Source organism: Saimiri boliviensis, chromosome 17 (genome assembly GCF_048565385.1).
Source record: "Saimiri boliviensis isolate mSaiBol1 chromosome 17, mSaiBol1.pri, whole genome shotgun sequence".
Taxonomy (NCBI): domain Eukaryota; kingdom Metazoa; phylum Chordata; class Mammalia; order Primates; family Cebidae; genus Saimiri; species Saimiri boliviensis.
The window spans coordinates 45,670,516-45,697,266 of NC_133465.1; the positions used below are offsets into that span (position 1 = coordinate 45,670,516).

The 26,751-nt window shown below is 54.5% G+C and overlaps 2 protein-coding genes and 1 non-coding gene across 10 annotated transcripts in view; 1 reads left to right on the top strand and 2 right to left on the bottom strand.

The window, feature by feature from the left end:
• The first annotated feature begins 3,414 nt into the window (after window positions 1-3,414).
• CSF3 (colony stimulating factor 3) lies at window positions 3,415-5,779 on the top strand. The gene is made up of 4 exons (XM_039476879.2): window positions 3,415-3,802; window positions 4,191-4,298; window positions 4,444-4,590; window positions 4,754-5,779. The coding sequence occupies exons 1-4, from the start codon at window positions 3,530-3,532 to the stop codon at window positions 4,916-4,918; spliced, it is 693 nt and encodes a 230-aa protein (XP_039332813.1). The 5' UTR covers window positions 3,415-3,529; the 3' UTR covers window positions 4,919-5,779.
• A 1,414-nt stretch (window positions 5,780-7,193) lies between these two features.
• The window catches only part of MED24 (mediator complex subunit 24), a 33,629-nt gene continuing 14,071 nt past the window's right edge, over window positions 7,194-26,751 (bottom strand). For 4 of the 8 annotated variants that reach the window (XM_010330668.3, XM_010330667.3, XM_010330671.3 and 1 more), the window contains exons 4-27: window positions 25,424-25,462; window positions 25,030-25,103; window positions 24,429-24,661; window positions 24,228-24,284; window positions 22,642-22,753; window positions 22,351-22,501; window positions 21,944-22,057; window positions 21,340-21,387; window positions 19,400-19,482; window positions 19,021-19,107; window positions 17,566-17,677; window positions 16,665-16,843; window positions 16,117-16,154; window positions 15,587-15,669; window positions 15,056-15,234; window positions 14,846-14,945; window positions 14,046-14,221; window positions 10,970-11,234; window positions 10,485-10,666; window positions 10,281-10,371; window positions 9,899-9,998; window positions 8,272-8,352; window positions 7,869-8,017; window positions 7,443-7,721 (exon numbers count right to left, since the gene is read on the bottom strand). In XM_010330668.3, the coding sequence (XP_010328970.1) occupies window positions 7,605-7,721; window positions 7,869-8,017; window positions 8,272-8,352; window positions 9,899-9,998; window positions 10,281-10,371; window positions 10,485-10,666; window positions 10,970-11,234; window positions 14,046-14,221; window positions 14,846-14,945; window positions 15,056-15,234; window positions 15,587-15,669; window positions 16,117-16,154; window positions 16,665-16,843; window positions 17,566-17,677; window positions 19,021-19,107; window positions 19,400-19,482; window positions 21,340-21,387; window positions 21,944-22,057; window positions 22,351-22,501; window positions 22,642-22,753; window positions 24,228-24,284; window positions 24,429-24,661; window positions 25,030-25,103; window positions 25,424-25,462 (2,850 nt within the window). In that variant the 3' untranslated portion in view covers window positions 7,443-7,604. Of the gene's footprint in view, window positions 7,722-7,868; window positions 8,018-8,271; window positions 8,353-9,898; window positions 9,999-10,280; window positions 10,372-10,484; window positions 10,667-10,969; window positions 11,235-14,045; window positions 14,222-14,845; window positions 14,946-15,055; window positions 15,235-15,586; window positions 15,670-16,116; window positions 16,155-16,664; window positions 16,844-17,565; window positions 17,678-19,020; window positions 19,108-19,399; window positions 19,483-21,339; window positions 21,388-21,943; window positions 22,058-22,350; window positions 22,502-22,641; window positions 22,754-24,227; window positions 24,285-24,428; window positions 24,662-25,029; window positions 25,104-25,423; window positions 25,463-26,751 lie in introns of all 8 variants that reach the window. The other 4 variants (XM_039476882.2, XM_039476881.2, XM_003942826.4 and 1 more) reach the window with 4 other exon arrangements.
• Window positions 15,735-15,838, bottom strand: LOC120367071 (small nucleolar RNA SNORD124). The gene has a single exon (XR_005581563.1). It is a non-coding gene; the product is annotated as a small nucleolar RNA SNORD124 (small nucleolar RNA).

Here is a 26,751-nt window from a genome sequence, read left to right on the forward strand (position 1 = left end):
TATAAAGCTCTGTAAATGTTTCCTGGTACATATATACTATATATATAGTTTGCAAACTCAAAGGTCCAGACAGTAAATTTTTTAGGCTTGTGGGCCATACAGTCTCTGTCACAATTACTCAGTCCTGCCTTTCTAGCACAAAAGCAGCTATAAACAATACATACATGAATCTTTTATAGACACCAAGATTTGAATTTCATATGATTTTTACATTTTATGAAATTGTCTTTTAAAAAATTTTCCCCCAGGCCGGGTGCGGTGGCTCACGCTTGTAATCCCAGCACTTTGGGAGGCCGAGGCGGGTGGATCACGAGGTCAAGAGATCGAGACCATCCTGGTCAACATGGTGAAACCCCGTCCCTACTAAAATACAAAAAAAAAATTAGCCGGGCATGGCGGCACACACCTGTAGTCCCAGCTACTCAGGAGGCTGAGGCAGGAGAATCGCCTGAACCCAGGAGGCGGAGGTTGCGGTGAGCAGAGATCTCGCCACTGCACTGCAGCCTGGGTAACAAGAGAGAAACTCCGTCTCAAAAAAAAAAAAAAAAAAAAAATTTCCCTCAACCATTTAAAAGTGTAAAAGTCGTCCAGGCACATGGTATTACATGCCTGTAATACCAGCCCTTTGGGAGACCGAGGTGGGTGGATCACTTGAGGTCAGTAGTTCAAGACCAGCCTGGCCAACACGGCAAAACCCCGTCTCTACTAAAAATACAAAAATTAGCCCGACTCAGCGAACATACTCAGGACTGTGTACTCCTGCTCTGAGGTGTATCTGAGAAGCAGAGTTGCTCGGTCACCGGACATACACATTTCCACATTAACGAGACACTACCAAGTTACCATCAAGGAGATTTTTTACAATCTACACTCCCCCCAACAACAAATGAGCGTTAGTCCAGATCCTTTACAAAGAGGCCATAAGGCCAGTACCAGGTGAAACAGGAAGTGGGAGGGGAAGCTGCCAGCCAGTTCTGACCATGAAGAAATACCTGGGAGAGCCTTCTGGAAGCTGGAAGAGTGACTACCGGGGATCCTTGGAGCCTGCCCCCACATCAGATCACGGTGGCTTCTGAGCCTCCAGTCCGGCTCAGCCCCATGTGTCATGGCCGGTGGTAAGAAGCCCTGGCTCTCTGTTTGGTCTTTATTTTCCCTCACGTGGGGCTGAAGTCTGGATTGAGCTGTTCTTCAAGATGTACAGCTTTCTTGACAGGAACGTGGTGTCACGGAAACAGCAGGGGCTTGGGAAGATGATCTAACTGCAAATCCCGCCAGGCTCAGCCACTGGCTGGTTCTGTGATCTTAAACAAGTCCTTTCACTTCTGAGGCCTTCCCTCAGCTACCGCACACAAGTTGCTTGACGGGATGAAATGACAAAGGTGGCTCACACCTGTAATCCCAGCACTTTGGGAAGCCAAGGCGGGTGGACGGCTTGAGCCCAGGAGTTCCAGTCCAGTCTGGGCAATATGGTGAAACCCCCTCTCTGTAAAAAAAATACAAAAATTAACTGGGCGTGATGGCCCGTGCCTGTGGTCCCAGCTACTCAGGAGGTTCAAGTGGGAGGATCACTTGAACCCAGAAGGTGACTGCAGTGAGCCGTGATTGCACCACTGCACTCCAGGCTGGGGGACAGAGTGAGACTCTGTCTCTCCCCGAAAAAAAAAAAAGAAATGACAAAAGTGTAATAAAGACATATAAGACATATGCAGTAGTTGCCAGGCAACATGTTTAAGAATGTGGATTTCCTGCCCTCCATGGTCCTGTTAGAAACCCACCCTCAGCCAGGCGTGGTGGCTCATGCCTGTAATCCCAGCACTTTCGGAGGCTGAGGGGGGCAGGTCAAGAGATCAAGACCATCCTGGCCAACATGGTGAAACCCCATATCTTCTAAAAATACAAAAATTAGCTGGGTGTGGTGGCACATGACCGTAGTCCCAGCTACTCGGGAGGCTGAGGCAGGAGAATCACTTGAACCTGGGAGGCGGACGTTGCAGTGAGCTGAGATCATGCCACAACACTCCAGCCTGGCTACACAGCAAGACTTGTCGCAAAAAAGAAAAGCACCCTCCACTCCCAGGGAGCTGGGCACAGAATTGGGCCCCATCAGTGCGAGGTGCTGAGCCCCTGAGCTGAGGTGGAGCTGCTGGAGATGGGTCCAGATAGCAATGTGTAAGCAGGTGACGCCTCTGCCAGCGGTGACCACCAGGGGGCCCCCAAGTGCCAGAGATGGCCCCACACAGCGTGGCCATTCCTCATCCAGAGCTGTCTGTTTCTTGGCACCTGGGGTTAATTAGAACAGAAGGTGACAGTCTCGGGTGTGGTCAGTCAGACTGCCCCACGCAGGCCCGGTGGTCTGTAGGAAATGTTCAGGCCTGAGCCAGAGGCCCAGGCTGCAATTCTGTCACTTACCATGACCTTGGGCAAGGCACTTCCTTCCCGGGCCCAGTTCACAGGGTTGGAACAGACTCCAAGGACCCTTCCAGCACTAACGCTGCATGCTTCTAGGATGCGAAGATGGGGGTGGTTCCACTCTCTCACCCCAGCTCATGTCCACTTCAAGGATGAATGGCCAGGGAAGCCACATGTCTCCGTGCCCCATTTCCAAAGCCCTTGAGGACCTTGCTGTCGGGGTCATGCACGTGGAAGTGGAAGGTCAGGTGAGCCAGTCGTCTGGAAGGGTCTTGCTTCATTTGGGACAGACATCCGGTTTCCTCTGGTCTCTACCGGGATTCCAGGGGCTTAGCTGAATGAGTCATGGGCGGAGGGATTCTGGGGAGTTCCCAGCTCATCAGCTTGGGACAGGACAGCCTGGAACTTTCAATGGTACATACCTATCCGAGTGTGGGGTGGGCACAGGAGCCAAGACTCTGTGTCAGTATCTTAGGTAGGGGCCCTCAGGAGGTCACCCAGACAGGCAGCCTCCCGGGAGTCTGGGGGTAGGAATGGAGCCAACCAGCTTTTTCCTTTCACTCTTAGAATTTGGGAGCCTGGGGGGCAGGTAACTTGAGAATCCCAAAGGAGAGGGGCAAAGGAGGCTGCCCCCAAAGTCTGCTGGAGCAGGGAGGGAGACCCTTCCCCACAGGTCTGCTGTGGCCTCCAGGTATCTATCAGCCGCTCAGCCTTTGTTCAGCTGTTCTGTTCAAACACCCTGGGGCTATCAGACCAGGGCGGGGCAGCGGGAGGAAGGGATTTTGAGGGGGGCAAGGCGACGTCAAAGAAGGATCAGAGATTCCACAATTTCACAAAACTTTCGCAAACGGCTTTTTGTTCCAACCCCCCTTCATTGTCTTGGACACCAAATTTGCATAAATCCTGGGAAGTTATTACTAAGCCTTAGTCGTGCCCCAGGTAATTTCCTCCCAGGCCTCCAGGGGTTATGTATAAAGGCCCCCCTGGAGCTGGGCCCCAAAACAACCCAGAGCCTGCAGCCTAGTCCCACCCAGACCCATGGCTGGACCTGCCGCCCAGAGCCCCATGAAGCTGGTGGGTGAGTGTCTTGGCCCAGGATGGGACAGCTGCCCGCCCTGGCATGGGAGGGAGGCTGGCATGGCAGAGGGGCTGGGGATCCCCGTTCTGGGAATGGGGATTAAACGCGCCAGTGTCCCCGAGAGGGGACAGCATGTCTCCTGAGCCCGCTCTGTCCCCAGCCCTGCAGCTGCTGCTATGGCACAGTGCACTCTGGACAGCGCAGGAAGCCACCCCCCTGGGCCCTGCCAGCTCCCTGCCCCAGAGCTTCCTGCTCAAGTGCTTAGAGCAAGCGAGGAAGGTCCAGGGCGATGGCACGGAGCTGCAGGAGAAGCTGGTGAGTGAGGCTGGCGGGAGGGCTGTGGAGGGAACCCCGGTGGGGAGAGCTAAGGGGGAGGGAACTATGGGGCCGACATCCTCTGGAAGGGACGTGGGGGCATATTAGGAAAGATGGAGCTGGGGAAGGCGGGGAAGGGACTGGGGGAGGAGGTGCTTGGTGCGAACAGTGCTAGGGAGGGCTGGCTGGGATGGGAGTAGGGGAATCACAGTCAGGAGAAGGGACCAGGACCCCTAGGAGATCACAGGGTGGAGGTACAGGGCAGAGAGGGACTGAACGGCCTGGCAGGACGCGGAGGGAGGGGAAAGACCAGAGACAGGGAGGACCAGGGAAGGAGGAGTGGCGACCCGGCCAGGGGAAGTCTCACTCAGCATCCTTCCATCCCCAGTGTGCCACCTACAAGATGTGCCACCTCGAGGAGATGGTGCTGTTCAGGCACTCTCTGGGCATCCCCCAGGTTTCCCTGAGCAGCTGCTCCAGCCAGGCCCTACAGCTGGTGAGTGTCAGGAGGGGACAAGGCTAATGGGTGGGGGGCAAGAAAGGAGGGACACCCCTGGCTCCCCAGGTACCCAGGCTCCAAGCTGGGGGCATGACTGGAGTGTCTCCAACAGCACCCCCTAACTCTCCGCTCTGTCCCCCAGACAGGCTGCTTGAGGCAGCTCCATAGCGGCCTCTTCCTCTACCAGGGCCTCCTGCAGACCCTGGAAGGGATCTCCCCCGAGTTGGCCCCCACCTTGGACATGCTGCGCCTGGACATCGCTGACTTTGCCACCACCATCTGGCAGCAGGTGAGCCTTGTTGGGCAGGGTCCCCAAGGTCATGCTGGCACTCCAGGCACTGCAGCCAGGCCTGTGTATGGGCCCTGCCCGTGCTCAGCCCCCAGCGTTTCCTCATTTGTAATAACGCCCACCCAGCAGGGCCCAGCCATTGATCGCAGCTTTTCCCCCACAGATGGAAGAGCTGGGAACAGCCCCTGCCCTGCAGCCCACCCGTGGCGCCACACCAGCCTTGCCCTCTGCCTTCCAGCGCCGGGTGGGAGGCCTCCTGGTGGCCTCCCATCTGCAGAGCTTCCTGGAGCTGGTGCACCGCGTTCTACGCCACCTTGCCCAGCCCTGAGCCAAGCCCTTCCCATCCCATGTATTTATCGCTATTTAATATTTATGCCTATTTAAGCCTCATATTTAAAGACTGGGAAGAGCAGAAGGGAGCCCCAGGCCTCTGTGCCCTTCCCTCCATTTCTGAGTTTCATTCTCCTGCCTGTAGCAGTGAGAAAAAGCTCCTGTCCTCCCATTCCCTGGACTGGGAGGTGGATAGGTAAATACCAAGTATTTATTACTGTGACTGCTCCCCAGGCCTGGCTCTGCGGTGGGTGCTGGGACAAGCCGCAGTGGGCCCTGGGCCCCAGGGTCTGCACCTGGGGCCCTTGAGAGTATCAGGTCTCCCACGTGGGAGACAAGAAATCCCTGTTTAATATTTAAACACAGTGTTCCCCATCTGGGTCCTTGCGCCCGTCACTCTGGCCTCAGCCGACTGTACAGCATGCCCTGCACCCCCTTGGGCGTGAGTGGACAAGCAGAGGCAGCCAGAGCTGGAAGGCATAGCCCTGAGGTCCCACAGATCTGCTGGGGAATCTTGTTTTTATTAAGACTTTTGGGGCACAGTTTGACTCCCCACATGAGAGCTCAGACATCACCGACGTGTGATGCCCATTTTTCTGGTGCCCTCGGGACACCTGCCCTGCCCCCACCAGGGTCAGGACTGTGACTCTTTTTCAGGCCGGGCAGGTGCCTGGACATTTGCCTTGCTAGACAGGGACTGGGAATGTGGGAGGGAACAGACAGGAGGAATCGTGTCGGTGTATGTGTGAAAAGAAGCTCGACTGACTGTCACCCTCCACCTGTTCACCCCCCACTCACCGGCATCCTCTCCACTATCACATTGTAACCAAGCTTCAGTATAATAAAGTGTTTGTCTCCAGTCATGTCCTTCCTTCTTCTTCTTGAGTCCACCTGGGGCCTGGCCAGGGGCTGCGGAGGTGGCTGAATGGTGGGAGACACCAGAGGGAACCAGGGAGGAGGCGCAGGGAGGAGGAGGAAGGTTCCTGAGCTCATCTGACACTCATATATAGATATATGGAATACACGTGTGTGTATATATGTTAGCACCGTGCAGACGCTGGGCTAAGTGCTGGGGACACACAGGGAACAAAGCAGGCGTGGCATCTGCACTTGAGCAGCCACAGCCTTGTGGGGAAGACAGGCACAGGGACCATGAGAACCTGGAACAGAGAGCCTGGGGTCAGGGTGGGCTTCACAGGCCGGGCACAGCCAGACGAGATGAAGCCAGGGGGCGCTGAGCCTCCACACCAGCCTGGTCATTTACCATCTTCCATAAACTCGAGCCCATCCATCAAGTTGCTCACAAAGAGGAAGCCAAGTTCAAGTTGGCCACTGGGGTCAGTTTCTCTCCTCGTCAGGCTCACTCTCTGCACTCACCCCAGCTACCCACTTCCTGCTTGCGGCAGCCCTGTGGGCTGGAGGGCTGAGCTCACAGCCCAGGAGGGTGGGAAGCTGTGGTGAGTGGGGGTCCAGAGGCCATGCCACAGGTGTGAGGCCTTCCTGCAGCCAAGGACTCCTGTGTGGCTCTGGGGTGCTCCCGCCAGGCCCCCGGCACCTGTCTACCATCTGCCCAAGCCTCTTCTCTCTCACCTCCTCAGTCCCTCCCACCTCCCCTGCCCTGCCAGTGGCTCCTGGAAAGCAGGGTCAGAAGCACCCAGTGCCAGCTCGGAGTCCTCCACCTAGGGGCTCAGAGATGTGTGAAGCAGGCAAGGAAAGGTTACAGGAAGGTCCAGCCCCCCTCAACTCCCGCCTCCCACTAGCTCCCCAGTCCTTTTCTGGAGGCAACAGATCATATCCCAGGCTAGTCAGTGTGGGCGGGGTTGGGCCAGGCTCAGGAGACAGAAGAGCAGGCCACCCTGCCCCAGCACTGTGGGGCCCTGAGCCAAAGCCGCTCCCTTTTCAGGGTACAGCTAGCTGGCTTTGGGGGAGGGGGCAGCAGGCCAGCCACCCTGGCTCTGAGGAAGGGAAGCTGCTCTTCCCCCAGCCCTTCCCCAGCTGAGCGAGCATACATAGGACCCTGTGCCTCTGCACCACCTCCTCCTCCTCCTCCCCCTCCCCCTCCTCCCCCTCCTCCCCCTCCCCCTCCTCCTCCTCCTCCTCCTCCTCCTCCTCCTCCTCCTCCTCCTCCTCCTCCTCCTCCTCCTCCTCCTCCTCCTCCTCCTCCTCTTCCTCCTCCTCCTCCTCCTCACCACAGGAGTGAGCTGTTCCCTGGGCACAGGGAGAGGACGCTGTGCCCTGTCCCAGATGGCACCGACACGGACAGCACTCAGGCATAAAGGGATCCACGAGGAGCTTTATTTACAAATAAACAAAGGCAGACTTCCCTCATGTATTACAAAAAAAAAAAAATACATGTACATATATACACACTCTGCATCTAGAAAGTTCCTCAGAGGTAAGACTGCTCCTGGACTGGGGTGAGCGAACACAGGGGTGACTGCCGGGCCGAGGGACCAGGCTGCTCACGCTCCTCAGGTACCGGCAGACTTGGAGGAAATTTCGAAAGAAAAAACGGGGAGACATCCTGGAGTCAGGAGTCAGGAGCAGGAGCGGGAAGCTGCAGAGGCTCTTGCACCATGTAGAGGGGACGTGAGCCACGACGCCTCATCTCTCCTCACTGCTCCCCTTGAAGGTGCCTGGGGCTGGGCCCATCCCCAGCCCCCACTGCGGCCACCACAAGCCCCTCAAAGGGCAGCAATGGCTTTAGCAGCCACCTGGCGGCCCAGGGGCAGGCTGAGGTCCGTGATGGCGAGAACCACCTTGGGGCTGGACATGGCTGACACCTTCACCAGTTCCGACACCTGCCGCAGACAGACAGACGCTCCTTGCAGGACGGCTGGTGGCAGCTGTGCTGTCCCAGAAGAAAGAGACCCCTCCCTGCACCAAGGGCTGCCCGAGGCCCCAGCACCTGCGGGAGAGGGCGGTACCCCAGGGAGGGCGGTACTCACAGTGGTGAAGGGCAAGAACTGCAGGACACTGCCTCGGCCGCCCTGCTCCAGGCAGTCCACACACTCCTCCATGAACCACTGCACGAACTGGGTGTGAGGGCCGGCGGTTCGAGACCCCAGGATGGAGGAGATGAGCAGGAACAGGTTGGCTGTGGAGAGCGGGGGGAGAGTGACAGGAGGGAGTTCCATGAGAGGGGGTAAGGTCAGGCTCTGGGAGAAGGTGGGACTGAAAAGGAAAAAGAAGGGCGTGCTGAGGACGCCCCCAAAACGGGGTGTCACCGGGGAGGGGAGAAGGGGGAACTAGACAGGAGCCTGGGGGCCAGGAGAGCCAGCAACGAGGGGCACGAGGGGAAGGGAGGGGCACCGGGAGGCCCCAGGTTCAGCAGCAGGGTGGGGGACTCACCCAGGACTCGGTTCAGAGGGTCCCTCATGTTGACCGTGTGAAGCTGAGAGGCTGACAGGGAGCTGCTCATGGACCGGTCTGCTGTGGGACGGAGCAGACGGAGCGCTGGGAAACAGCCTGCCGGGTGCCAAAGCACTGCTCCCCGGGGATGCCCCCACCCAACTTTCACCCAGCGGACGTAACTGGTATATGGAGAGCCCAGAGAAGACCCTGAGATCAAGAGCAGAGAGAGAGGCTGGGCACCATGGCTTACTCCTGTAATCCCAGCATCCTGGGAGGCTGAGGCAGGAGGATCGCTTGAGCCGTGGAGTTTAAGACCAGCCTTGGCAACTAGCGAGACCCCATCTCTGCAAAAAATGTAAAAATTAGCTGAGCGTGGTGCCAAAGCCTATAGTCCCAGCTCTTCGGGAGGCTGAGGCAGACTGCTTGAGCCTAGGAGAACAAGGCTGTAGTGAGCCAAGATGGTGCCACTGTACTCCAGCCTGAGCTACACAGCAAGCCCCTGTCTCAAAAAAACAGGCCGGGCACAGTGGCTCATGCCTGTAATCCCAGCACTTTGGGAGGCTACGGCAGGTGGATCACCTGAGGTCAGGAGTTTGAGACCAGCCTGACCCATATGGTGAAACCCCATCTGTGCTAAAAATACAAAAATTAGCCAGGCTAGGTGGCAGGCACCTGTAGTCCCAGCTACTCAGGAGGCTGAGGCGGGAGAATTGCTTAAGCCCGAGAGGTGGAGGCTGCAGTGAGCTGAGATCACGCCACTGCACTCCAGCCTGGAGACAGAGAGAGACTCCAACTCAAAAATAAAATAAAAAGGGCACAGAGGGGCCTTGGATACAGAGAGATCCCAACAGAGATGAGAGAGAAAAACTAACGTGTAGTGAGCACACAGGGCCAGGGGCCCTTGGCATTTCCTCCTCACAACGCGCCATTTACAGACGAGAAACCCAGACAGGGGCTGGCTCAGTCACTAGCTAAAGGTCACAGGGCTGGTAGGTGGCAGACCTAGCATCTTTCTTCTGATCAAGTGTGTAGTTGGTCCCATAGTCCCCAAAAGCCTTCAGAAAAACATCCAGGCTCAGGAGAAATCTCTGACAACAGGAAAATTTAAATGCCACAGAAGGAGCCCTTGACAGGAAGCCTGGCAGGGAGGCAAGGACAGTGAGAGGGATGGCCTCCGGGGGAGCGGGGGGCGTGCTCTTCGGCAGGAAGGTCGGGGGTAGCCCTAAGCCCCAGCGCGGGCCTCTCTGGGCATGTCTGGGGGAAGGAAGGAAGGTCAGAGCCAGTGAGTCAATGGTACAGGCTGTGCCTGAGGCAGTGAACTCACTTGGGTGGCCTGTCATCCCCTCAATCCTGGGGTGAGGAAGGGGGCGGGGGTTGGGGTGGAACTATGGGCCAGGCTAGACCTGAGCAGAGGAGCCTCAAGCCTCAGGGAGCAAGAACAGCAACGTCTTCTCCAGGGGCAGGACACAGAACACCCCCTTGGGGGATAGAACGGCACAGGTCCCTGCCATACCCTCTCTGACCAGCTGCAAAGATGCCTCCAGCTGGGGCAGCGGCAGAGTGGCAGCATCGGGGAGCGCACTCCCAGGAAAGGGGGCAGCGTGCCGCCAGCCCACACACTCACTGGGGCTCGAAAGGACGTTGGCGTCATCCTCGTTGGAGCTCAGCAGTCGCATCAGCTTCGAAGGCTGCACATCATCCAGGGGGAAGAGGCTGATGTAATCCTAGAGAGGGTGGGAGAGTCACTGTTACGTACCCCTAAACCCCTCCGTTTCCAGCTGTCAAGGAAAAGAGCTGGAGCTCCAATTCGGGTGAGGTCGGCACGGCCAGCGGGGTCTCAGCCCCTCTCTCCTCACCCGTCCCACAATCCTACAGGCCCCTCGTACCCACGGGCAGTCTGGGGCCACACGAGCCACCCGCAGATCCCTGACCAATCACACCACATCTGCTTCCCTCAGGAAGTGCTGAATCCGCAGGAAATTAACAAGTAAACAGAGGGGCCCTACCTCAATGTCTTCGCGGTGCCTCTTCTTCTGGCGGGTGGATGCCTGTCCCTTGTGGGAGGAGTAGGAACTGAGGGCACACCACACAGCCAGCCTGGCAAAGGGTTCCAGAAAAAGGGGGACAGTGAGAGAAACCCCAGGGGCTGTGTCTGGGCTCCCCAAAGCCCGGTCCCCCAGGATGGTACCAAGCTCTAAAGAGAATCCTACTTGGCAAGAGCGGTGCCCGGGGGGTCCATGAGGCTGTGCCACTTGGAGGAGTCAGTGAGCAGGCCAGGCAGGATGTGGCCCAGCAGGACCAGGGTCACTTGCTGCATGTCCAGGCAGAAGATGGAGTAGAGCAGCTCTACCGCCCGCAGCGTGTGCTCCTTCCGCGTCTCCTTCAGCAGCTCCTGGTGCGTGGGAACAGAGTCAGTTTAGGAGCCGGGGGCCCAGGATCTGAGGCACTGACACTCTGCCACTCCAGCATGGCTGTCCAGGAAGGCCCGCAGAGGGGCCCCAGGTGCTGCTGCACCCCTCAGGCCGAATCCCAGCCTCTGGCCAGAGCTCCCCAAGGAGGCAACCCCAAGGCGACGCATCCCCAGGGGGCTATCCGGCTCACCGCAGCCTCTCAGGGAAGGCGAGGTGACCAGGCCAGGTGTGGGGAACCAGGGCCCAGGACCCGCGTTGGCCCACAGCCACTCCGGCCCAAGTACCTTAATCAGGTTGTTGCAGAACCAGTAGACACCGCCCATGTGCAGCAGGGTGTCGAAGATGTGGATGGAGCGGCTGTCCACCCAGCCCTTCTCCAGCACCTTGGCAAAGATGTCCGTCAGCACCTCCTTGATGGGCCGCTTGGGGGGCAGTAGGTTCCAGTAGGGCATCGTGTCCACCCCGGTGGAGGGAAACTTGATCTGCGTGGCTGTCTGCTGCAGCACATCCGCGCACATGCGCTCCAGGATGGAGTTCATGATCACCACCCTGGGGGGGCCGAGAGCACCTGAGGCTCAGGTGCCACTGTGGGGCGGGGCGGGGAGGGGAGGGGAGGAAATACCCATGCCAGACTTTTCCCTGGACTTGGGTGACGGAAATCTCCCTCAGGAATTAGCCCAGTTCTGTGCTGGGGGAGGGGACGCCCGGTGACCTGGCCCCAACCTTGCTCCCGGCAGGTCTCTCACCTGCAGTGCACAAAGCCTATAAACAGGGACTGGGCAGGGGCTTTCCTCCCCCTGGCCACTCCAGCCAGATATTCACATTTTTCTTCCCTCACTCTCCAACTTCCCCCACTCCTCAGGCCTGGGCCCTGCCAACTTGCTGCATAAATAAACACAATCACTTCCCCCTGGGCCACTTGGGGGTCCCCGCCTAGCCCTGGCTTCCTCCCAAAGAAAACAGTTCCTTCCAGGAGAGGGCCAAGGGCTGCCCCACAGGATTCTTCCCGGCCCCTGGTAGCTGGGCAGACAAAAGTGTATATCCAGGAATTTTCACAAGGAAAGAGGCTTTGGATGTGAATACAGACCTGGCCGAGTGCTGACTGTTCCTGGAATGCGGGGTGGCTCTGGGAAAGCTGCTATGACTTTTAGAGCCACTTTTCTCACCTGCACAATAGAGTCACAGACTTCCCTCTATCCCTTACCCAGATAGGACTTAGGAAGCTTAGAATGGATTACACCAGAGCAAAAGCTCCCTATTTGGTAGGGGTGGGGGAGGAGGAACGGAAATGAGAGAAGAAAGTAAAAAGAAGGAAGAGGAAGATGAGAGGTCCTTTTCCAGACCCTCCCAAACCTCATTCAGCTCAATGCTTTCCTTCTCTCTATTAAGACATCTTCAGGGCCAGGCGTGGTGGCTCACGCCTGTAATCCTAGAGCTTTGGGAGGCCGAGATGGGTGGATCACCTGAGGTCAGGAGTTCAAAACCAGCCTGGCCATCATGGTGAAACCCTATCTTAAAAAAAGAAAAAAGAAAAAGAAAAAGAAAAGACATCTTCAGGCTGGGCGTGGTGGCTCACGCCTGTAATCCCAGCACTTTGGAATGCTGAGGTGGGAGGATCACCTGAGGTCAAGAGTTCGAGACCAGCCTGGCCAACATGGCAAAACCCCATCTCTACTAAAATACAAAAATTAGCTGGGCGTGGTGGCACATGACTGTAATCCCAGCTACTCGGGAGGCTAAGGCAAGAGAATTCCTTGAACCCAGGAGGCGGAGGTTGCGGTGAGCCGAGATCACACCACTGCACTCCTGCCTGGGCAACAGAACAAGACTCCGTCTCTAAATATAAATGACATTCTCAACAGCTACCTTGCAAGGCAACACCCAAAACATATTGGCTGGTGAACACCCATGATCTCAGCAGCACTATTCACTGTAGCCCAAAGGTGGAAAAAACTCAAGTGTCACAGAGAAGGGATCATCAAGATGCGATATAGCCACACAACAGAGGTTTTTTTTTGTTTTTGTTTTTGTTTTTGTTTTGTTTTTTGAGACAGCGTCTCACTCTGTCACCCAGGCTGGCATACAGTGGCGTGATCTCGGCTCACAGCAACCTCTGCCTCCTGAGTTCAAGCAATTCTCCTTAGCCTCCCAGTAGCTGGTGGGATTAGAGGTGCCTGCCACCATGCCCAGCTAATTTCTGTATTTTTAGTAGAGATGAGGTTTCACCATGTTGCCCAGGCTGGTCTTGAACTCCTGACCTCAAGTGATCCACCCGCCTCGGCCTTCCAAAGTGCTGGGATTACAGGCATGAGCCACCACACCCAGCCCACAACAGAGTATTATTCAGCCTTAAGGAGGAAGGAAATTCTGTCACATGCTAGTACATGGATGAACTTTGAGGAAATCATGGTGAGTGAAGTCAGTTGGTCACGAAATGTTAAGTACTGTATGATTCCAGTTAAATGAGGCATCTAAAAAGTAATCAAATTCAGCAGGTCTCGGTGAGTCATGCCTACAATCCTAGCACTTTGGGAGTCCACAGTGAGAGGATCACTTGAGGCAAGGAGTTCAAGACCTAGCAAGATAGTAAGAACATGTTTCTATAAAAAAATAGAAAAAATTAGCCAGATGTGGGCCCGTAGTCCCAGCTACTCGGGAGGCTGAGGTGGGAGGATCACTTGAGCCCAGAGGTTTGAGGTTGCAGTGAGACTCACTCTGGTCTGGGTCTCAAAAAAAAAAGAAAAAGTATAAAGTAGTCAAATTCCTAGATGCAGAAAGTAAAATGGTAGTTACCAGGAGCTGGAGGGAGGTAAAAATGGGAAGTGGCTCAGTGGGTACGAAGTTTCAGAGATGCAAGAAGAAAGTTCTGGAGACTTGTTACATAACAGTGTGAATATACTAAACACTACCGAACAGGACACTTAAACATGGTTAGGATGGCAAATCTTATGTGCTTTTTATAATTAAAAACTGAAGAGCCAGGGCAGGAAACTGTCCTAAAAGATAACTGGGGGTGGGGGATGGCCTGTAAAATCTACAGACACGTTTCTAGTTCCTAGACAGTTACACAGCTTTGTTCTTTGGAGAGCTAGTTGTGTAGAACTTAAGAATCTGAGGGCAGGAGAGTAGCTGTTTGGGATCTGCATTTCTGACACACAGCAGGTGCTGGCGTACAGACGTTTCTGCCACAGAAACACACTATGTGTTGACCGAGTCAGGTGAGTGAATGCAGGAACAGGAAAGTGAATGAGTGATCAAGCAGCGTGTTCACGAAGGTCAGAAAAGAGAGGGGTGATTGTTATTGGATGGACTTCTCACAACACACCTGCTGGGCCTGAGAAGGGAGGACAGGTTACTGACCTTTCATTGTAGAACTGCAGGGTGTTCTCACTAAACAGTGGTCCGGCCAGCTGGCGAATCATCTGCAGAGACTTCTCACGCTCATCTAGCCCCAGCATCCGGACATGGGCCACAAGCCAAGCCACCGCACACACCGCCAGACTGCACACCTTCCCTTTGATGTTATCAGTGATTTTCTAGGGGAGAGGAAAGGTGATGGGAACCATCTATCTCCCATTCCTGGGCCATCACCTTCTCAGCCTTTGTGGGCATCTAAGTGCAGCAGGTGGAGTCCCCAGCGACATTCCACACCTCCCTCCACGAGTTTGATTTTTCCCAGAGCTACTTGGGCCAGAGGGAGTGGCTAAGACTAGATTATGCAAAAGATCAATATCAAAACATGAGCTCCTTGGGCCAGCTGTGGTAACTCACACCCGTAATCCTAGCACTTTGGGAGGCTGAGGCAGGCAGATCACAAGGTCAGGAGTTCGAGACCAGCCTGACCAACATGGTGAAACCGTTTCTACTAAAAATACAAAAATGAGCCAGTCGTAATGACACACGCCTATACTCCCAGCTGCTCGGGAGACTGAGGTGGGAGAATCACTTGAACCCAGAAGGCAGAGGTTCAGTGAGCCGAGATCACTCCACTGCCCTCCAGCCTGGCAGCAAAGCAAGACTCAGTCTCAAAAAACAAACAAACAAACAAACAAAAACACATGAGCTCCTGGATTAAAGGTCTTCTAGCTCTTCCGAAATACAACAAGCCATCACTGGCTGCTAGCTCATGGGAGCAAAGGCTGCTGGGAAGGCGGGGCTACCTGGATGGACTCGAAGGCCAGGACCCCGTTCTCCCAGGCATTGAGGATTTCCAAGATGGCGGCTGAGATGCTGAGACAGGCCTCGTGCCACTTCATCTGCCTGTGGGTGTGCGTGGGAGAAGTCACCACAGGGGAGCAGGGGACAGGCTCAGGGAGAGTCTTGGCCGTGCCCCCACCGCCACCCTTGGAGTGGGCGCCCGGGCCACTGACACCAGCTTCATCTCCGAGGAGTTGTTAAGCAGGGCCACCAGGGACTCCACTTTGGTGGAGTCGGGGCGGAAGCAGGGGTGGTCAGGGTTCAGGATCTTGCCCTCCTCGGGCATGCAGGTCTGCATCCAGGTCTCGAAGAAGGGCACCTCAGCTCCTGAGCGCGACTCGGACAGAATCACCTGGGAAAGGGGAAGAGGGGGCACCAGCCGGGTGGAGGGCGCAGCGCCTGCCAGCGCTAGACCTGGGGCTGCACTGTTTCCCGTCACGTTGCTGCTCCAGCCCAGCCTGAAGACTGGGGACAAACCGGTCCAGCGGAGGCAGACGGGGGCTATGCTGCCACCTAGTGGTCAGTGTGAGCATGGGGCTGAAGGGGCCTCTGCAGACTCCAGCCCGGGGGGGTGGTACTTGGTTTCTGAGGCCCACAAAACTAACTGGCTGAGAGGCTGTGGCGGGGCGGGTGGTGAGGCGGGGAGAATTCCGGGTTACCTCCTTCCCCTGAGCCCCCGTCCCGGCCGCTCCCCTCTTTCTCACCTCTGAACCATAGGTCTGGGCCACGTGGCACAGCATGAGGAAGGAGATGTCAAACAGCAGGGCCCGGACAGAGGCCGGTTTGGCTGTGGAAGGACAGGACAGCTGAGCTACCAGGGAGAGCCCATGTCTGGGTGGACAGGGATCGGGATTTGTCTCTAGGAAGGTCAGGGACCACGTGGCTCCTTCAAAGCTCTGAGGCTCAGAATCCTTTTCTTGAGTCTCAATTGGAACATCATCCCTTCCTTGAGACCAAAGGCCCCCAGCACTCTCTTCCAGCGTACCCAACCAAGTCACAAGGGGTGGGGGGAACGAGACACAGGGATGGTCTGGGAAGAATCCTTTTCCAACATTACCCACTTTCAAGCTCCGTGGAAGCTTCCATCGGTCATGGCTCTGAGGAGGCAGCACAGCCTCCCCACGTTGAGCCCAGGTGCCCCCCTCCCTCCCGCACACCCTCCTCCCTCCCACACTCTCCCTCCACACCCCTCCTCAGGCCCCACTGGGCCTGCGGATGCACAGGGCTGACTTACTGCTTTCTTCACTGCCATAGGTTGTGAATTCATTCAAACTGAAAGGAATGGAGACAGGCTGTGTTGACCAGAGCATGAGCTGAGCAGTAGCTGGGTGCTGGGGGCTACACATGCTCTGAGTTACAGGTTAAACTTAAAATGAGACATGCTGCTACAGGAAAAGTATTACTATTGTGAGAAGATTTCCAAAGCCTAGAGAATGGCTCACTGAATGGAACAATGTTCTATATGTCAAATTCCAGGGCAACCAAAAAAGGCAACAGAATTTGAGAGCTGCTTATTAATAACTGGGCATGCTCAGAATTCCTCCATGTCCAGTGCTCAACACCTCAACCTTTACCCTCATCTCTTTACCAAACACGTCCACTCCATCCTCAGCTGAAGAGAAAAGAACACTTAGGTTGTGAGAACAAGCCCTTCCTACAAGATCTCCAGCCAGGGTGCTCTGCCTAGGCCCGTGGGTGGCACCTGACTCCTACCCTGCTACCTCCTGCCAACACACATGGCCTCCCTGCACGCCCTGGGGTCAGGAGCTTAGCCTTCCTCACTTGATGAATTTCCGGGCGAAGGATTTCAGCTTTCCAGTGGCAGCAGCAGCAGCCAGCAGCAAGTCCAGACTCTTCCCAGATAGCATGTGGCCCAGGACGCCCAGCAGTCCCTCCGGGGACTTAGAGTGGTCTGCATCCATCGTCTGGAGACAGGACAGGAAATCAAGTCCTGAAGAACACTGAAGACCCCCCACCCAAGATACAGCCTAGCCACATTTTCTCTTTCACAAACTGGAATGTAATCTACGTCTTTCTGACTTCAATCTGGAAAATCGTTCCTAAAACTTATCCTTGCTCTCCAATCCATCCCCCTCATCTACATTGGCATGAAGGTGGTAAGGTCGGGGTGGGCAAGGTCACGGCTGGGAACTTCTCTGTCACTTCCTTTTTGTTTGAGAGGGAGTCTCGCTCTATTGCCAGGCTGGAGTGCAGCAGTGATGCAATCTCAGCGCACCATAATCTCCACCTCCCGGGTTCAGCGATTCTCCTGCCTCAGCCTGCCAAGTAGCTGGAATTACAGGTATGCACCATCACACTAGGTGAATTTTGTGTTTTTAGTGGAGATGGAGTTTCACCACATTGGCCAGGTTGGTCTCAGACTCTTGACCTCAAGTGATCTTCTCACCTCAACCTCCCAAAATGTTGGAATTACAGGTGTGAGCCACCGCGCCCCACGCCTCTGTTGTTTCCATGTGAGACGGCCTAAGAGAAAGTGCTGTACAAATGAAGCTCCCACGGGTCACCATCAGTGATAGCTACCCTTGCCTCCCCTTTCACTACCTCCAAAGCAACTATATGTAAAAGCTAAAGGAAACAGAGGTCTGAGGCCTTTATTTAACTGCAAGCAGATAGAGCACTGAGAAGAGGAAAGACCGTGGTGACCAGGGAAGGGCATACTCACCTTGAGGATGTTTGTGACAGTGGGTTCTGCCCGGAGGATCAGCTGGATGTTGGGCTGGATGTTGGCATTCTCTCCCGATTTCTGCTGGGGTGCATGCTCCCGGTCTGCTTTTCTGTGGACATCACCAGTTGTATAAGGAAGGGAAGAAGAATGGAGAGAAATTCTTGACACATTCTCTTGTTCAAGCCCAGAAGCAAATGCACAGAGGAGGTGGGACACACATAAGAACCTCCGAGGTTGGGGTGAAGTTCATGGAAGCGTAGTCAATATCGCAATCACTGATTTATCATCAGTTTTTTTTTTGAGACAGTCTCACTCTGTCACCCAGGCTGGAGTACAGTGGAACAATCTCAGCTCACTGCAGCTTTTGCCTCCCAGGTTCAAGCGATTCTAAGGCTGCAGCCTCAGCCTCCTGAGTAGCTGGACGCTCACAACACCCAGACACATTTTGTATTTTTAGTAGAGACGGGGGACGGGGTTTCACCATGTTGGCCAGTCTGGTCTCAAACTCCTAACCTCAGGATATCTGCCCACCTTGGCCTCCCAAGGTGCTGGGATTATAGGCGTGAGCCACTGCACCTGGCAATTTATCATTAGTCTTTTTTTTTGTTTTTTTTTTTTTGAGACAGAGTCTCGCTCTGCTGCCGAGGCTGGAATGCAGTGGTAAGATCTCAGTTCACTGCAACCTCCACCTCCTGGGTTCAAGTGATTCTCCTACCTCAACCTCCTGAGTAGCTGGGATTACAGGCCACATCACCACGCCTTGCTAATTTTTCTATTTTTAGTAGAGACGAGGTTTCACCTGACCTTGTGACCCACCTGCCTCAGCCTCCCAAAGTTCTGGGATTAAGGCATGAGCCACCCCACCCAGCCTATCATTAATCTTAAATGCTCTGAAAGCAGATTTAGGATTAAAAGAAGATTCAGAATTTTTATTTTTGAGACAAGGTCTCACTCTGTCGCCCAGGCTGGAGTGCAATGGTGCAATCTCAGCTCACTGCAACCTCCGCCTCCTGGGTTCAAGCGATGCTCATGCCTCAGCCTCCCAAGTAGCTGGGATTACAGGTGCATACCACATGCCCAGCTGATTTTTGTATTTTTAGTAGAGATGGGGTTTTGCCATGTTGGCTAGGCTGGTCTTGAACTCCTGGCCTTCAAGTAATCCACCCACCTCCGGCCTAGGATTTTTACTTTTATCACCACCCACCTCCGGCCTAGGATTTTTACTTTTATCACAAAGATGGGTATGAGTTAAAGAGCAGTGACTAAGTGTAAAACTCTGGTCTGAAGACACGGGTGCCTTCTTTTCCTTCCTGTTCCCTGTACCCCAAGGCATGATCCCAGTCACTTGCAGCCCACACTTTAGACAGAAGGTTGAAAGGCACCCAGCAGCCCCATCATAACAAGAAAGAGGTCAAGGGGCTCTTGGGGTAGCCCAGGTGTGCTCACACTTACCGCTTAGTCATAAGGTTGTTCACACTGGCCTCGGACAGAAGCCCCTGCTTGCCACATTCTTGGAGCAGGAAGTTTGTACAGTCACAGCTGTGAGGGAGAAAGATGCTGAGGGAACTGTGCACCTGGCTGGGATGGTGGGGGGCAGAGGGAGCAGCAGGTCCCTGAGCATCCTCCTCCCTCTTTCAGGATGAGGAAAATCTGGAGTGCCTGAGGGACAGTAGAGGGGCTCTGGGGACTTGGCAACTATGGGCTGTTGCTTCCTGCCCCTGCCAAGGGGAGTGAACAAGGAGTCAGAGTCCCCTGAGGCTTCTCGGGCACAGATCGGGGAAGAGCCCAGAACGCCTTCCAGTAGGGCAGGGGTGAGCAGGGGAGCTCATACTTGCAGCGCTGGTCAGCTTTGTCCAACAAGGGTGTGAGCTTCAGCAGGAACTCGAAAGCACAGTTGACATCCTCAGTGAAGTCCTAAAAAGAGAGAGAAGTGTCTACCTGGTTTCCAGATCCTCTGCTCCTCCCTCAGCCCACAGTGCAGGCTCACTAGGACACGCTGCCGAATACACAGCCTGTAAGTAGGCCCTGCCCACCGCTGGCTCCCAGCGACTAGATGGGGAGAAGTACGCAGCATCACTGCTCCCCACAGCGCCACCCGGTCCTTATTATCTCAGGCAACCTTGACTGCTGGAAGCATCAACCTGAGCTGCCTAGCTGCATTCTGCCTGGAGCCTGAGTGTATGTTGTGGGTGCACGCAAACACTGAAGCAAACGCACACACACTGAAGCACACACACACTCTGAAGCAGGTGCACATGCTGAAGCACATGCAAACTGAAGCACACACACACAGTGAAGCACACACACGCACACACACACACACACACACTGAAGCATATTCATGCTGAAGCAGGTGCACACACTGAAGCACGCAACACACTGAAGCACATACACACACTGAAGCACATACACACACTGAAGCACACACACACACTGAGGCATACTCATGCTGAAGCAGGTGCACACACTGAAGCACACACACACTGAAGCACACACACTGAAGCGCACACACACTGAAATACACACACTGAAGCGCACAAACACACTGAAGCACACACACACACTAAAATACACACACTGAAGTGCACACACATTAAAGCACACACACACTGAAACACACACACTGAAGCACACCTGCGCTGAGGCAGATGCACACACAAACACGCGCACACTGAAGCACACACACAAACTGAAGCACACACACTGAAACACATACACACACTGAAGCACACTCATGCTGAAGCAGGTGCACACACTGAAGCGCACACACATGGAAGTGCGCACACACTGATGCACACACACACTGAAGCGCACACACACTGAAACACATAACACACTGAAGCACACTCGCCCTGAAGCAGGTGCACACACTGAAGCACACACACACTGAAGCAGGTGCACACACTGAAGCACACACACACTGAAGCAGGTGCACACACTGAAGCACACACACACGGAAGTGCACACACACTGAAGCGCACACACACTGAAACACATAATACACTGAAGCACACTCGCCCTGAAGCAGGTGCACACACTGAAGCACACACACACTGAAGCACATACACACACTGAAGCATACTCATGCTGAAGCAGGTGCACACACTGAAGCGCACACACACACTGAAATACAATGAAGCACACACACACTGAAGCGCACACACATTGAAGCACACACACTGAAAGACACACACTGAAGCGCACACATATTAAAGCACACACTGAAACACATACACACACTGAAGCACACTCACGCTGAAGCAGGAGCACACACTGAAACACACACACTGAAGCACACTCATGCTGAAGCCGGTGCACACACTGAAGCACACTCCCCCTGAAGCAGGTGCACACACTGAAGCGCACACACACTGAAGCACACTCACGCTGAAGCAGGTGCACACACTGAAGTGCACACACACTGAAGTACACATGCACTGAAGCACATACACACACTGAAGCACACTCGCCCTGCAGCAGGTGCACACACTGCAGCACACACGCACTGAAGCACATACACACACTGAAGCGCACACACACTGAAACACATACACACACTGAAGCACACTCACGTTGAAGCAGGTGCACACAATGAAGCACACACACACTGAAGCACATACACAGCAAAGCACACGCACACTGAGGTGCGCACATGCACACATGCATCCAGCTCTCTTCCAGGCATGAGAACACTGCCCAGTTGGGGCCCGAAGGACCTTTCCCTTGCCCTTGTTTTTGCTCCCATGCCGCCATCTCAATTCCTCAACTCACCTTGTCCCCATGAGAGTATTTCTTCAACTTCACCAAAACCTGTGGAATCTAGGGGGTGAGGCAGAGGGGAAAACAGCAAGATCCGTTTCTTTTCTCTTTCATGTACCCCTGAAGACCTCCCCCCGACCAGCTCCTCCAAGGAGAGAGACAGGAACAGTCCTGCCCTGGGAGTGAGAGCACACTTAGAGCTAAATGGCAGCCAATAGGTACCTGGGTCCCTTATGTCCCCAGGCCTAGGCAGAGGACACAGGGACCCTGCACCTCTGCTCACTCAACAGAAAAAAATGCCATAAGCAAAAGTAGATCCCCAGCTTCAAGGAGGACTGGGGCCCCTTTCCCTGGCTCCCCTCACTGCCCTGCACCAATCTGTCTGATGACCAAGCTAAACTGCACCTCTGTGGTAAGAAACAACAGAGTTTGCCAAATGGGCTAAATATAGCCCTGGCACTTTCAGAAAAAATGATCAATGGGAACTTGCACTGGGATACCTGGCAGGCTGGGCCCAGCGCCCGCAGGGAGAAACACAGGGCAGAGGTCCAGGGTGCCACTGCTCTTCCTGAGAACCATTCCTAGACTGGCTCTGTCCCGCCCACGTCCCCGGTACCTTGAGGAAAGTGAAAGCTGTCCACTTGAGCTCCTCTGTACCCTCAGGAGACTCAATGAGCCCCACAAAGCAAGCCTTCCAGATCTCCAGGACAAAAAGTGGGGTGGGGATATGCTGTGGGAAGAGTCAAGGATGAGGCCTAAGAGGGTGCCCATACCCTGTCATCCTTCTATGGACACCCAAGGATTTGGCTGGGTCAGAGACTGCATGGCAGAGTCACTGCCCAGCTCTGTGCTGAGAACCAGAGGCGTAAGGTCCAATGACATAAGTGTACACGCCTGGCACCCATTATCCGTCACAGAGCAAGACAAACCCACTTCTCCCAGGGAGAACCAGATGAATCCTCCCTCCTGCCCCCAAAAGGCTGGCCCGCCTTGGGGAAGGGAGAGCCACTCAGCCGCTCCCACCTGCATGCGCTTCACCATCGTCAGCTGCTCCACCAGGGACTGTGTCTCGCCTGTCAGGTTCATGGTGCCCTCGAGCAGGATCACGGCGTGGACGGTGGGGAAGCCGGTCTTGTGCATCTGCTCTGCATGCACAGACAGCATCGTGGGGATGCTGAGGGGTCACAAACACAGGGGACATTGTTTGAGGGGGCCAAAGGTGAAGGTGGAGGGGATGGCACCAGGTACCACATCTTCCCACCCCAGGGCATGTCCTTCCTCTCCCTCCATCACCATTCCCCAGGGAGCCGCTACCTCCTAATGAGGGTGCCGCACTGCTCAGCCTGGCTCCGGAGCTGGGGGTTGCTGAGATTGGCCAGGATCTCTCCAAGTTTCAAGAGAGAATGCTCAATGGCAGTCCAGGAGGCTGGCAGAGGGAAGGAAGTGCAGAAACGTGATGGGAAACAGGGGAGAGGGAGGGCCTGGCCCCAAACTCTTTGATTTTGGCACCGCCTCTGTCATTCAAAACCACACAGGAAGGCTTCCCCTCAGGAAGACAGGGAGGCAGGGGCCTGAGGGCAGCATGCACTGTTTCCAGAAGAGGGGTGGGCACCTAGAGCTGGAAACCCTAGAGACCATTCCCAAAGGCCTGACTGCCAGGGGACACAGCCAGCTGACTTCACAAGGATTGGCATCACACAGGCTCAGGAGAGAGGGGCAGAGGGAGGTTAGAGTCCAGTAGCTGGAACAGGGAGTGTGGCCACAAATCACTCGAGGAGTGGGCGGATTCCAAACCCAGCCTTGGAGAGGCTGTTACTCTCCCCTGGGGGCGCTGGGTCCCTGAATGGCCTTCCCATTCTCAACCACTCCCTCATCTAGGCGGTACACTTGCTGCCCTCCCCTGCTGAAGGCCTCTCTCGCACACCCTCTCTCAAACTCCCACCATGCTCCAAGCCCCTCTGTTCAAGCCCCAGTTCCTTTAGTAACTCACCCAACTGGTCTAACTCACTGTTCTCTCCTTCCTAATGCCCATACTCATGGTCTAAGCCATATCAGTTATCACTGAATTACAAGTTACTTATCCTAGTTACAATTCCAGAGGGTCAAATGATGGATAATGGCACCAACTAGCCCATTAACCTCCATGGAGCACAGAAGGGGAAAAAAAAGACAAGACCTGAGAGCCATTAACATTCAGTATTCATCCGATTTTCAGCCAGTAGACATTTATCAAGGGTCAAGGTAGGTAAGAAGCTGTCAACGCAGACCATTTTTATATAATGATTGTCTTTTTTGGACTTTTCACAGGCAGTAAAACATACTTGAGGGAGAAATAAATATACTAGTCCTAAAACAAGCTCTCCAACCAGGTCCTAAAGTCTCGGGAGTAACCCATTCTAGCAATCTTGTCCCTGGAGAACAAGAGATCCCAAGCTATGTAGGAGGTCCCAAGCCATGTGGGCTTCAAGGAGCAAGACTATGGCCTTAGGACCCCATTGTTGGAAATACTGGCATCTTCCCTCCCGCCAGGTGCTCTGTCTGTTTTCAAGCTCTGGAGAGAACCCACACTTAACATCTGAACTTGAGGCAAGAGGCTTATGGTCCAACAGGCCCAACAGCAAACAGGCACTGTGTTCAAAGGGGCATTTTAGGTAACATTCAAATACAAGAGGCATTCGCTTCCAGATGATGAGTAACATGGAGACAAACACAATAACGGACGGTGTGCTTGTCTTGTCCTCTAGTTTTTTCCGCATCTGTGACATACTAGTCTTGCTCCCCACTAGCAGCTATGCTTGATGAGGGCAGGGACCCTGCCACATGCTCCTTTGATAGCCCCCCCACCCCCCGCCCCCAGCACCTAGCACAGTGCTGGGTGTAAGACAATGCTCAGTAAATACCTGTTGGTTGATTGGCTCGGGTGCCACCCTGCCCAAGTCCCTGGGATGTGTGCAATGCTTATGGGGAGAAAAAAAAGGAAGTGGGATGGTTTCAGATCCTCCTGGAAAGAAGTGGGATGGCATCCTGCCTCTCCCTTCTCAATTAAAGGACCGGCTATGGGAGCAGCGGCAGGTGGGGCTCAGGGGAATCAAGGGACATACAGGCCTCCTCTAGTTTGGCGATGTGCAGCAGGGCCCGGTTCTTGGTGCTGCTGAGGGTTTTCTCCAGGCGCTGAAGGCACATGGCAAGCTGCTTCTCCCCAGCTGCTGGAGTGCCGGCCTCCAGCCCCTCCCGGAGCCGCTCTGCAGAGGCTGCCGTGCAGCGCAGCAGCCAGTGGAGGGCGCTGAGAAGGGCTCGGCACAGTCCGATGCACTCCTCAGCCTTGCCGTGACAGCTACCGGGAAGGATGCAAAATCAGGGCTCCGTTCTTCCAATGGCTGAAATCCAACCCACACCAATGCTCCACAGAGTCCCTGGCACTTCCCTACTAGGAACTAGGGCTGAGAAGCTAACAAAGTCCTGGGGAAGACGCTTAGCCCCTCTGGCTTCTACTGGACAAGATTTCAAATGAGCTACTCAGAGGAAGATCTATCCTAAGGGAGCAAGAAAAGGAGGGGAGGGGACGGGTGAGTGCGGATGGGCAGGTGGGGTGAAAAAAACGTGAGAACCCAGAGCTGGTCTTGGTCTGTGTGCTAGGAGCTTCACCTCTGCACTAAGACAAGGCTGGAACGTTGTGAGCCCTCTTACCCCTGCTCTTCTTACCTCAGACGGTCACAAAACATGTCCATGATATCCAGCAGAGCCTGGACACACAGGTCCCGGGAAAAGTCATCAAACTGTGGAAAGAACAGTGGAGATGCTACAGAACGCCCCCATCCACCCCCAGGGCTCACACAAGGCAGAGAGTGCGTTCAGGATTCCTCCTGTCTCCTCCAACTTTGGGTTCCAGACTCAGCATCCTCAACAGTGGACATTGGCTCCCAAGCACCAGCCCCTACTTGCCAGGACCCCCCTCCCACGGAAGACCAGCAATGCCAGCCACAGGCATCATGTGCTGCCTGCCCAGCCTCATGGGTCACAGGATCAGGGCTGCCCACCAGGAGGGGAGGCCTTGTCTGTCATCTTCCACCTAGCTCTGGAGTATCTATAGTCATACCTTACTGATGGCTGTGAGGACAGAAGAGTATGACACCATCTGGAGAGAAGGAAGAAAGATAATCCTTAGACCACTCATCTCCCACAGCTGAGAGGAACAAACACTGCTGCTTCAAGTTGCTGCAGCTCTCTTGAACCTCAACCCCTTCAAGAGGCCCTCCTCAATCCAGGGAAGGAGAGGCAGTGTCGCTGCGTACCGCCCTGTTCCTGCTTCTGTCAGACTCACTGCAAATGGTATCAGCATAAGCCCATCAACAAGATGATTTTGGGGGATACTCAAAGGCTCCATGTTTCATGTTCACATGCTACTCATTGTCCTCAATAAGCGTGGGTTAACTGACAGCTGGCGGGCAGAAGCATGGGCAAGAGTGAAGTCATGTCACTGTACTCCTATAGCTTCCGGCAAGAACAGGGGCTTCATCTGGGTAAGAAGTAGAGACAAACATTTCCTGCACTGAGTAGGTAGTACCTGCACCTTAAAACAAGGAGTGGCTGGGCATGGTGGCTCACACCTGTAATCCCAGCACTCTGGGAGGCTGAAGAGGGCAGATTACCTGAGGTCAGGAGTTTGAGACCAGCCTGGCCAACACGGTGAAACCCCATCTCTACTAAATATACAAAAATTTACCAGGCATAGTGGCACATGCCTGTAATCCCAGCTATTCAAGAGGCTGAGTCAGGAGAATTGCTTGCGGCTGGGAGATGGAGGTTGCAGTGAGCTGAGATCATGCCACTGCACTCCAGCATGACTGACAGCGAAACGGTGACTCAAAAAAAAAAAAAAAGAAAAGAAAAGAAAAGAAGGGAAACAGGGAATAAGTTTTACTGTATAAACTCTTACTTGTTATTCAGGACTTACGCTCTAGGACCCATCCAGGACACCTTCTCTGATCAACCCCAACCTCCCCACCAAAGCTGAACCCCTTCCTCTGTGCTCCAAGTAATCACCTTAGGCTCATCATTACGTGGCAGGTGCCTGCAGTCCCCACTAAATTAGGAGCTCCTTGAGGACAAGGACATTTTTACTCAGTGACCACCACAAGCTTGATGTTTGTAGAATGAATAAATAAAAACACACCTTTAGCCCAGCATGACTCAAAATAGCTTCCACAGCTGCCCTATACATTAGAGAAGTCACTAGCCCCATGTGGCTGTTTAAATGTAAATTAATTAAAGTTAAATAAAATTTAAAATTCATTTCCTCAGTCACACTAGACTCGTTTCAAGTGCTCCATGGCCACAGGTGGCCAGTGGCTTCTGTACTGGACAGTGTAGATAAAGAACATTTCTATCACTGTACAAAGTCCATGCTATTCCAGAAGTTCTCAG

What these genes read in the sequence shown, in the direction of transcription:
- CSF3 (XM_039476879.2), top strand. Translation starts at nt 3,530, where the DNA reads ATGGGAGGGAGGCTGGCATGGCAGAGGGGCTGGGGATCCCCGTTCTGG. An exon ending in CGGAGCTGCAGGAGAAGCTG is followed by an intron (nt 3,803 to 4,190) that starts GTGAGTGAGGCT and finishes TTCCATCCCCAG; the next exon opens with TGTGCCACCTACAAGATGTG. An exon ending in CCACCACCATCTGGCAGCAG is followed by an intron (nt 4,591 to 4,753) that starts GTGAGCCTTGTT and finishes TTTCCCCCACAG; the next exon opens with ATGGAAGAGCTGGGAACAGC.